Raw genomic sequence first — 12,304 nt, forward strand, 5'->3', positions numbered from 1 at the left:
GAGTGATCGGATTGAGCTGAAATTTCGAGGATAAGCTCCCAGGCCCCAGGAAAGATTATCGTCCAAATTTCAGCCCGATCAGACAACGTTAAAGGGGGGTTGTGGTCGGAAAAATTAACATGGGCTAATATAGGAAAACAAGGTTTTTCGTAAATGTAAATTCGGGGGATAATTTTTTCGGTGTGAAAATATCGAAAGACCCTAACAGTTCGAATTCTGCTTCGAATGAGTCCTCATTCAACCGGATCCGTTGCCAACTGTGGCCTGTAGGCGTGGCTAATAAAAAAAAAGAAATGAACTTTAAGTGGCTATATCTGGTTTTTGGAAAACAGGGAAGGAGTGATCAGATTGAGCTGAAATTTTGATGATAAGCTCCCCGGGCTCTAGGAAAGCTTAACCTCTAAATTTCAGCCCTATCGGACAACGTTAAAGGGGGCTGTGGTGGGAGGGTCCAAACTTCCGGCCCAGTTTACCCCATGAAGATAAAGTCGGAGGAGGATGAAATTTTGCATGTTTCTTAGTTTGAGCTTGGGCTACAAAATGCTATTACCGCCGTCTCTCTGCGACCTCTAGGACCTGAAATCGCTTAACATTGGGGTGGGTCGCCTCTTTATAGAGGCACAAGTGTGCCTCCTTGAACAACAAATTAATCCCCCTTTCGTGAATCAATAATTCTCTTTAGAAACAACAAATTAATTCCCCTTTCATGTCAATCAATCAATCATGACATCATCTGTCATGTGTGATCTAAATTTTGCCTCGGAAACATTCTCTTTGGAAATACATCAAAGACATTAATTAACTTGACGTCATCTGTCAGACACTATCAAACTTTGCCCGGAAACAATTTGATTAATGACTGACAGCACAGGTGTTCCATGTCAATGACACACTTTGATTACGCAATCAATTTCTCAGAAATCCATCTCCCCTAGGGACTCTATGCCCATATTAGGTGTACTGTCACGAGATACGTTCTTTTGATAACCGAATTTTGTACTGATCGGAGTCAATAAGGCCATTCTACTTTAGTCGATTTTGGGAGAGACCAGTGCTAACCACTATGAAGAAATATTGTTCTTCAACAACTGTGAGCCGGCAATTAAGGGGGTCCATAGAAGTTACTTAGTGTAGCATTGCATTACAAAAAAGCTTACATTAACACAACTCTGTTGGCCTCGCAAATGGACCTTGTGAGAAAATGTACACTCATTAGCTAATACGCCAAAAGATTTTTTTTTGAACTTCGCGATTGTCTGAAAGTAATGTCAATAGCGTATTCCGAAGTTTTGAAAATTATGCAAATCCTCATTGCTCTGTCTATCACAACGGCTAGTAAAGAGATATTCTTTTCTACACTAAGCCTGATTAAGACCTATTTAATATCAACAATAGGCAACGAAAGGCACAGTGATCTGATGTTGATATTTAGTGAAAAGGCTCTTATGAAATTGGTTGACTTCAATGCTATGGTTAGAAAATATTTTTTTATATATAAAATTATTGTGTAAAATTAAAGTATATAAAATATATGGTTAGAAATTTTTTTTTTTAAATGAGACCTTTGCCGTTCTAAGTGTTACAATAAAACTGTGAATTACTTTCCAACTTAAGTTCTCTCTGTATTCATTAAACACTTTTAAATTGCTTCTTACTATTATTAGTCGATTTTGGGAGAGACCAGTGCTAACCACTATGAAGATATATTGTTCTTTAACAACTGTGAGCCGACAATTAAGGGGGTCCATAGAAGTTACTCAGCCCCCCCCCCCCCTTAGTTCCGAATGAAATGACGCCACTGGGTACGAAATCCTGTAAATAAAACAGGACTTATTTTGTCCTGGCATAATGGTTTTTAGTAAGTAATAAAGGGTTACACTGACATTATTTTTATCACAGCAATTGAGTTGTGAGTTCGCTCAGAGATGTTTTTTCTTCTTTTCTCTGTTATTCTTTCGGTACCTGCCCGTAAAACCTGCGGTGAAGGGGTTCGTCTTGGAATTTTTAATTTTCAATATTTTAAAGTACGAAAACTTCGACTAATTTCTGTTTGGATCTTCCTTTTCAGGTAGGCGTAAAACTTTACTGATCGTGGTAATCCCGTGGTCTGCTGCATTTGCTTTGCTTGGGTTTGCACCTTCTACGGGAGCAGTTTATTTTGCTCGGATGTGTACCGGATTCATGGTTGGGGTTGCAACTCCAGCAGCTCAGATATATGTTGCAGAATGTGTAAATCCTAAAATACGTGGGATTCTTGGCTCGCTTACGGCTACTTTATTAGCCTGTGGTATACTCATAACCTTTATTTTAGGTAAGTATATTTATTGTACTTGCTTTTATCAAATCTATCTTCTCTACTCTCTTTAAGAGAGCAATAATAGTGCATTTTCCCTTGAAAACTATTCGATTTTTTTTTCTGAAAATCTGCCTACTAACATTTTTTGGGTTGAAAAGATAATCTAGATAGATCACAACTTAGGGAGAATTCGTTTAGATCCTTAATTTTGAAAAAAAAAACATTTTTCATATGACGCCACAGTGTGGATTGTCTTGAACTTATGTTCCTATAAGATTGGGAGAGGGCTCATTCATGCCATCATGTGAAATCCACAATAAAAAACTTGCATAAATCAGGATAACGTTCAAGAAAGTGCGAAAGGCACTATGAGAAAAACAAGCAGGCTATCGAAAAATAAATTTTCGTAAATTAGGATAACTTAGGAAAAAGTGCAAAACAATTTTTTCAGTCGATCATTCTGAATTAAACTTATAGAGCGTGAATCAAATAAAACAAAGGGAAAAAGAAAGAAAAATTGTCATCTTTGTAATCGGTTTTGAAATAATTTGTGGATTGTGTGAAAAAAAGAGCACTATCGGAAAAACAAGGACGCTGTCAAATCAAGAGGATAAAAAACAAAAATGAAGCAACAACAAAATCTGCGAAAACTAGCACAACGAAATGTGTGGTTACAAGACGTGCGGCGACGAGAATCAAAAATTGTGCATTTTTTCCGTGATAATCGCATCGAACTTATCAAAGAGTTCGTGGTAACGAACTGTAAGTAATGAATGGCCCGGCTCAATAGTAACCGAAACTCTAAAAACCGGAATTTTGATACCAATAGATACATTAAAAGAATCCGATTTTTATGCTGATTACGTGGGTTACGTGAGAGGATCTTTCCTTGGAGGAATTTTTAATGGGGGAAGTGACATTGCTGTGAAGGGGGCGCTGGATTTCCCAGCATTATTTTAAAAAAAAATCGGAAATTAAATAAAAAAGCAGGTTTTCAACTGAGAAACTTTTCAACTGAAAACTATTCGACATCAAAACTTAAAACGAACAGAAACTCTTACGTATATGATTGGGTTCGCCCCCTAGTCAAGACCTCGCTCTTTTCGCAAATTCTTTTTAGTACTTTCATAAGAGCTATTTATTCTAATTAACGGCCTTTGTGATTAAGGGGTCATTCTTAAAGAATTAGAAAAAAATTCGAACTTTAGCGTAGAGATCGAGTTATTGACTCGCGGGCGAACCCCCTAATATACGTAATAAAAATATACGAATATAGAAGTTCGTTACGTAAGTTATTTCGTATGTTACGTATATTTATTACTAATAAAAACGTTCCTAAATAAAATTAAATAACTTTCGTGAAAGACATTTAGCCAGAAAAAAAAATTAATATGCAAATTTCGTTTTTATTATTTATGTACGATGAGCCAAAATCAGAACTTGCATTAATTCAAAAACTTTCGGAAATTAAATAAAAAAAACAAGTTTTTTAACTGAAAGTAAGGAGCGACTTCAAAACTTAAAACGAACAGAAATTATTCCTTATATGAAAGGGGCTGTCCCTCCTCAACACCTCGCTCTTTTCGCTAAAGTTTGACTCTTTCTCACAGCTCTGTTTTTTAAAACAATTAGAAACTTTAGCGCAAAGACCGAGGCGTTGAGGAGGGGACAGCCCCTTTCTTATACAGAATAATTTCTGTCCGTTTTAAGTTTTAATGCCGCTTCTTACTTTCAGTTAAATAAAAAAACTTGTTTTTTTTTCTTTAATTGCCATGCAAGATCGGGAGAGGCTCATTTATGACATCTTGCAAAATTCCCGTTAAAAATAAACTCGCATAAATCAGGATAACTTAGGAGAAAGTAAAAAAGATTTTTTTTTTCAGCCCATCCTTCTGAATTAAATTTTTAGATCGTCAATCAACTAAAACAAAAAGAAATAGAAAAAAAAATGTCATCTTTGTAATCAGTTTCGGATTGATATATTGAATATGTAAAGGAAATAGAAAGAACAGTATGAGAAAAAAGACACTGCCAAAAAATAAATTTGGATAAATAAGATGAATTAAAAGACAATGAAATTTCTCGTGAGCACATCCACGAGAAAGAAAAGTCTTCCTAACCAAACTTGGTGCAAAGTGCGAGCTGGACTAATAGCTGTGCCTTTTTATTATCAGACATGGCGTCACTGAGAGAAGAAGGGGACTTAGGGATGTCAAAATTTCGTATTGGCATAATCACAAGGAAGGCTTTTGGAATTCAACTAACTAAACCTGCTCAACAGCTAATGTAATGGTTTCGAGTGTCCATGTTTGATTGGAGTTCTTTAAGAAAATGATTATATTCTTTTCTTCTGCATCAATTAGAGTGACTTCTTGGAGCGCAATAGAATTTGATAGAGATTAGCTGCTAGTGTTTTCTTAGCCGTTCATTTAGGAGATTCGCATCCAAAGTGGCGGTATTTGCCGCTGCACAATTGTGGCGAACTTTGTGGTTGCTACAAAATTTCTCAGGGAATTTGCATGGAGGGTTGCAACTTCATTTTGTCCTTATGTCTAACCAAAATGGATTCTAAACTTCATTTTGTTTTCATCTGACTTTTATTTCCAGGATCAGTTTTGGAGTGTGACGCTCTATCATGGACATTAGCTTCAGGAGCGTTACTTCTTGGAGTGGGAATGTATTTTGCACCGGAATCTCCGTCTTGGCTGATACTACAAGGGCGCGAAAGTGAAGCTCGAACATCATTAAAACTTTTGAAAAATGTTCAGGATCCCTCAAACCCTTGCATAACAGAACATATCAATAAAGTAAAAGAAATTCTCACTGATCAAGATACTAACAGTGACCAGGCCAATTATACAGAATATTTAAAAGAAGCAGTCAAATTTCAAAATCTTCGTCCGTTTTTTTTATCCCTTACAATTATGTTTTTCGAAGAGTTCTGTGGTATTAGTACCATTATTTTTCATAGTGGGACAATCTTCAAAAACTCTGGTAGTAACATTGACCGGCATCTATCCACCATAATAGTTGGGCTGGTACAGCTTGTATTTACTTGTATAGCTATGATTATAGTTGATAAGACAGGTCGACGGAAACTGCTCTTGCTGTCTTCGTCAATAATGCTAATATCATTAGTTCCAATAAGCATATATTTTCAACTGAAAAATTTTGAATATGAATTTATTGGAAATATACATTGGATACCCTTAGTGAGCTTAATATTTTTTATGGTTGGATTTTCTCTCGGATATAATACTTTACCCTATCTAATAATGAGTGAAATACTACCTTCAAAGTTTCGAAACTTATTCAGTGCTATCATTGCATCGTTTAATTTATTTTGTTTATTTTTAACAGTATTTTTTTATCCTATTATGGTTGATCTAGTTGGCGAGCATGGTGTATTCTGGCTCTATACGATATGTTGCTTTATTAGTATTATATTTGTTTATGTTTTCCTACCTGAGACCAAAGGTAAATCCTTGGAAGAAATTGAAATGATGTTCCGACCAATAAAAAAAGTTGAAGTTCAAGAAAACAAGGCATTTGAGTGCGATGCCGTTTTGTAATAATGTTTTTATTTTGTACTTTCTAGTTTGTAATTGTTTTTTTTAATCATCGAAAATATTTAACAGTTTTGTAATATTTACCAATAAATTCGCAGTGAGAATGATCACCTTTCATAACGGTGAAGTTTTAAAGAAGATGGTGGCCAATCAAATTCTACGCGATAGCGTAGGTTCCGTGCGCTAGCATAGACTATGTTAAGAGTGACGTGTCCCCATATTTTTTTCCTGGTCTTATCATATTTAACGGATATTCGTCTCGCTATGAGAGAACTTATTCGATTGCAAATTCTGGGTTACAACGCTTTTTTAAAGTAATAAAACGGATCAAGTGACCCCCTTTTTATGTCCACTTTATGCACCTGTAGCCTCCAATGACATAGAAACAAATTTTCAAAATAGTATTTTAACCAAAGTAGTATAGCAAGGCCGTAAGGGACGACATGGTATGAAAAGAAGAAGAGGAAAAGTTACCAAAAATTTAAATAGCTCCCCTTTTAAACAGGTTCTCATAAGTGCATTTTAAGAATATACGGGCTAACATAACTAAATAGTGTGTCTTCTATTTTTTTTTTTTTTTTTTTTTTTTTTTGGTTTAAAAACGCAAGCTCGTAGGAACTCACAGGCTGATTCAAATGCATATTAAAATTTGTATTTTATTTCCACTATAGTTGGTATATTTACGAGGTTCTGAGTTCGGTGAATACAAATCTAAGGATAATTTTGTAGCAAGAAAATCCAAAGTCAGAACATATGAATTGCAGATTTCACAAATAATGTTTGGTCTTCACCAAAGCTAGTAGTGCGGAATTTTGAAGTTGCAAATTACAAATCTAAGGCTAACAGCAATTTATAGAGATTCAAGTCAAAGCTCAGTAAGCAAGTATTGCAAAACAGTAATATAAACTTAGTCGTAATAAATCACCGGCTAGCAGAGCAGTTTTAGAGGTCCGAAATCCAAACACACCAAGTACACATTTAACAAATGATGTTTAATTGTCATTAAAGTTAGTAATTTCAGATTTTTGAACGAGTTAATTACACATCTAAGGCTAGAAATGAAACGTAGAAGCCTAAAATCAAAACACGGTGAGTGTCCTATTTAATGACATTGGCTTGCCGAAAAAGGGGACTAGAAAACTTTTTATCTGAACTGCTTAAAAACTACATCATTGTATTTTTTAGCACCCTAGGCCAAAGTGGTCCTAAAAAAGCAACATATCTCTAGGTCTTGGGGAATGGACCTCCCACCTCCAAAAGGACAAACAAAGCCAGAAATGGTCCAGTCGAAATTTCGGAGGGGCCTCATTCTACCGAACATTGAAAATCTCAGTGCCCTTTTTGAGAGTCAAAAGTGGTTGGAGGGCAAAAGCCCCCCCAATGCCCCTATCTCCTTCAAAAGACATCCGATAAAACATTGAGATGATCATTTGGCTCACCATAATTGAAAGGTCCAATAACTATGCCTCTTGGGATGATATCCCTCCCAGCTGCCGCGGAGACAAGGGCTGTAAGCTTTGCAACTTGCCCATTATTTACATATAGCATTTTTTATTGGAAAAGGGGGGCAAGTTTGACCCCTTATGTCTAAAAAGGCTAAGGGTATTAAGATGCAGCTTTCGGGTAGTGTTGAACTAAATTAGAACACACTATTTGCATGCAAGCTGTCAAAAGGGTGGATCAGAGGTAACGCTATACCGTTGCGTACAGTGAAGGCCATACGGCTCCAAAGTTTTGTTATATTTTTTCTTTTTCCAGAGGCACTTCATATGGAAAGAGTCGTCATATAAACTTCAACGGGGGCACGTTCGATTGGAAATCGAGAAATCTAGTGCCCTTTTTAAGAGTCAAAAGTGATCGAAGGGCAACTAAAAATTTTGATATAGTCATTTAGTTAAAAATAATTCAAAGATCAGATAACGAAAACTCCGGTGTTGAAACAACCCCCCAGGGTCCGGGGCTAGGCGCTGCAAGTTATGCCCTAGTGGCATATTTGGTTCTCATGGAAGGGATGCTCGTATAAACTTTTGAGAGGGCTCATTTGGATGGAAATCGAATGTTCTAGTTCAATTCTTAAGAGTCAAGGAGATCGGAGGGCCACTAGCCCCACCCCACGCCCTTTTTCCTCAGATCCATCCGATACAAATTTTGAGATTGCCATTCTTTAAAATAATTCAAAGGTCAGATAGCAATAGCTCTGGTGTCAACACAACCCCCCAGGGTCCGGGGGGCAGGCGTTGTAAGTTATGTCCTGGGGCCGTATATGAATCTTATAGCAGGCATACTCCTATAAACTTCAGAGAGGGCTCATTTGATTTGAAATTAAAAGTTCCACTTCACTTTCTCAGAGTCAAAAAATATCGAAGGGCAACTAGCCCCTCCTCCCCCCAAGCCTTTTTCTTCCCCAAACCCATCCGAAAAAAATTTGAGGTGGCCATTTTGTTAAATATAATTCCAAACATCAGATATTAAAACTTCGGAGTCAAAACAACCCCCCAGGGCCGGGGGACAGGCGTTATAAGTTATGCCATGAGTGTATATATGGTTCTTATAGAAGGGATGCTCGCATAAACTTCCGAGAGGGCTCATTTGATTGAACTATATATAAACTTTAAACTATGTATGTCTTGAACAGTCTTGGAATGTATAAACAAAATTAAATCGAATATTTGATACATAATGATATTAATTATTTCGAGATCCATCAGTTCAAGATCTTATTTCAGTGTAATTTTATTTTCGTTTTCAATGCTGTAAGAATTGGAAAAGAAAGTATCTGTAATATAGTTCGTTTTCAGTGAAGCGCCAATGACGCAGTAGGCTTTAGGTTCTTACAGTTAAGGAAGGGAACAATTTTAGGGTCTTGAACAATTTTAGAAAGAGCTAATAAATTAAACTGAATATTTGATGTATAATGATATTAGTTGCTCAAAGCTTATCAGTTCTAAATTTTATTGTAGTTTTAATGGTTTTTTTCAATATTAAGCAAAAAAGAAAATATTTGTAATACAATTCGTTTTCAGGAAAGCGCCATGACCCAGTAGGTCTTAGACTTTTACAGTGAGAGAAGGAGGCGATACCCGAACTCTTGTTTGTAGTGATTTTTGTTCGTTTCAAGCTTGATTCGCATATTCAATTTAAGTTTCACTCGTTTTAAGATTTATTCATTCATTTATATTAGAATCTATTGTATGTTTGTTTGCATTGATTCTTTATTTAATTTTTGTTCGTTTTGGGGTTCATTTATACTTCAATAGCAAAATGTTTTTTTCTTTTTAAGCTTGATTGGCATATTCAATTTAAGCATTACTCCCTTTAAAATTTATTTATCAATTTATATTATTACTTGTTTTACGTTTTTTTGCTCTGATTGTTCATTTATTTTCTGTTCGTTTTGGGCACAGTTTATATAATTAGCAGTATGATCATTCTCTATCTCTCCCATTATAAAAACCCGGACAGGGGTGCGAGTGCTCCGGAGAACGTTTTTGCAGATAGAAACATAGGCGTTATCAGATCTTTTCGCGGGTAGACAAGTCAGATTTCTCTTGGACGCGAAACTTGGCTTCAACGTTGGAACACTAATTTTGAAGAAACTAATTTTAAATTAATTTATTCCAATACATACATGAAAATCGGTAGTTAGTAGTGTAATGTTATTATTAGATGTTTTTAGGAATTAAAAATAGGTTTCGAAGTCTCAAGTTGTTTTCAAAGGCATTTTGAGAAAGTTTCTGCCAAAATACGTGTTCCAGGGTAATTGGACCGCTAATGGCAGATCAAATGAGAGGAGTTGTTTGTACGCGCCGATATATATATATATATATATATATATATATATATATATATATATATATATATATATATATACTACGAAAACTTTACGAAAAAGAAGTTTTTTTTTAAAGAATAGTAAAGGCCATATTAAACTTAAGATCAGTAGAAATAGAAGCCTACAATAATTCAAACTAAATTCAAACAGATAATTCAAACAGAGGTGTTTATTGTTTAAAGTTCAGGAAAGGTCTGCCCATTTCATATGAAAACATTGATTGAAAACAAAACTAGTTTTATCTAGGCTCTCCGCCAAAACAGGTAACTAGATTTTTCAAATATCATAGGAACTACAATCTAAGAAAATAAATATCACGACGTGAAAAAAAATGATAAACTATCCAGTTGCGGATCCAGAGGGGGGCGAGGGTTACCCCCGTAAAGTAGTCTAAAGTAGTGTAATTTCCCTAATTAACGCAATTTTGCATTAATTAGACTTGCTCCTACCTTAAATTTGTCAGATCAACGTACTTTGCGCCCCCCCCCCTAGATATATCCTGGATCTTCCCCTGCCACCGTCACACCTACCCCTCCATTTATTAGAAGAAGACATAATTTATTATTTTTACAAATTTCATCAACCCCCCCGCCCCCTTTTTTATAAAATCCAACAGAGGACGGTCAGTTGAGTCCACGTAAATAATAGAGTAATTCAAAATTTGTATATAAATTAATTAATAACTGTGAGATTGGACACTTGCAAACCACTTGGCTGGCTCACCAAGTTTTTTCTGCTTTCGCAATTACGAATAATGCACTTGGTAACCATTTCTCATTGATTGACGATAACAGACTAATCCGCTAAGGCATAAATAAGTGGGAGGAGCTTTTTGTTCGCACCGAGACCGAAGACCAGAAATTATCTGCGATAAGCTTACTGTCTATAAACTGTGGTTTTGGGTTTCATTTATTCCTTAATTATTTGAAGAAAAACTACGTTTTCTAAAGAGTTAAAGAGGCTGAGTTACAAGGTCGAACCTTAACACGTACAGGGATTAGGAGGCACAGTTGGGGGGCTGCCGCCCCCAAACCCCGCTTTCGCAGCCTTTAAATAAAAAAAAAGTTTTTTAAACTGAAAGTAAGGAGTGACATTAAATCTTAAAACGAACAGAAATTATTCCATATATGAAAGGGGCTGTGCCCTCCTCAACGCCTCGCTCTTTACGCTAAAGTTTGACTTTCTCACAACTCTTTTTTTTAAACAATAAAAACTTTAGCGTAAAGACCGAGGCGTTGAGGAGGGCACAGCCCCTTTCATATACGGAATAATTTCTGTTCGTTTTAAGATTTAATGTCGCTCCTTACTTTCAGTTTAAAAAACTTTTTTTATTTAAAGGCTGCGAAAGCGGGGGGTTTGGGGGCGGCAGCCCCCCAGCTGTGCCTCCTAATCCCTGTACGTTTTAAGGTCGACCTTGTAACTCAGCCTCTTTAACTCTTTAGAAAACGTAGTTTTTTTCAAATAATTTCTGCACGTTTTTGTACAGTTAATTACTTAAAATTGCTTGACTAACTGTTAGCTGATTTGACAGCTTGCGGGCTTGCGGGCTAGCCCGAACGGGAAACGATAAGAGCCCGCTTATAGCGGGTTCTTATAGGAAAACGAGGTTTTTCGTAAATGTAAATTCGGGGGATAATTTTTTCGGTCTGACAATATCAAAAGGCCCTAACAGGTCAAATTCTGCTTCGAATGAGTCCTCAGTCACCCGGACCAGTTGCCAACTCTGGCCTATAGGCGTGACTAAGAAAAAAAAAGAAATGATGATGAATTTTAAGTGGCTATATTTTGTTTTTTGAAAACAGTGGTTTTTGGAAGGAGTAATCGGATTGAGCTGAAGTTTAGAGGATAAGCTTCCGGGCCCTAGGAAAGCTTAACCTCTAAATTTAAGCCCAATCGGACAACGTTAAAGGGGGGCTGTGGTGGGAGGGTCGAAACTTCCGGCCCAGTTTACCCCATGAAGATAAAGTCGGAGGAGGATGAAATTTTGCAAATTTCTTAGTTTGAGCTTGGGCTACAAAATGCGATTACCGCCGTCTCTCTGCGACCTCTAGGACCTGAAATCGCTTAGCATTGTGGTGGGTCGCCTCTTTATAGAGGCACAAGTGTGCCTCCTTGATAGTAATTTCTGGTCGTTTTCAGTTTGAATTTTAACAGGTATTTGTATCTGCTGATCTTAAGTTTAAAATGGCCTTTAATTTTCTTGGAAAAACTTCTTTTACGGAAAGTTTCTTTTAATTAATCTCAGAAAAGACTTTGGGTATTAAGTTGAAACTTTCAGGGACCGATGAGGGGAAGATCAATTAAGCAAAAGGCAAGATGTGTATGCTGCTATTACTGCTACTACTACTGTTGCTACTGCTACGACCATCACTGCTTCTATGCTATTACTACTACTACTACTCCTACTATTACTGCGACGACTACTACTACTAATGCTAAGGGTATTAAGGTTAGAATTTCAGGGAAAATCGAGGGGGAAATGGAGCCGAATCAAAAAACACTATAGTCATGCAGGTGGTCAAAACGGCATGCAAGCAATATCTTAGGAATGGCTTTTAAGATTAAGTTGAAACTTGCAGGGCATGTTGTGGGTAATGTTGAATGAAG

General features: G+C 36.5%; 1 protein-coding gene across 1 annotated transcript in view; it reads left to right on the forward strand.

Annotated features, from left to right (window-relative positions):
* The window catches only part of LOC148953122 (trehalose transporter 1-like protein), a 9,088-nt gene extending 3,116 nt beyond the window's left edge, over positions 1-5,972 (forward strand). The window contains exons 2-3 of the mRNA XM_089087878.1: positions 2,069-2,311; positions 4,904-5,972. Coding sequence (XP_088944004.1) covers positions 2,069-2,311; positions 4,904-5,868 — 1,208 coding nt within the window. The 3' untranslated portion in view covers positions 5,869-5,972. The remainder of the gene's footprint in view (positions 1-2,068; positions 2,312-4,903) is intronic.
* Positions 5,973-12,304: the final 6,332 nt, after the last annotated feature.

This window comes from Artemia sp. Qi Xiang Cuo, chromosome 4, assembly GCF_049724085.1.
Source record: "Artemia sp. Qi Xiang Cuo chromosome 4, ASM4972408v1, whole genome shotgun sequence".
NCBI classification, from domain to species: domain Eukaryota; kingdom Metazoa; phylum Arthropoda; class Branchiopoda; order Anostraca; family Artemiidae; genus Artemia; species Artemia sp. Qi Xiang Cuo.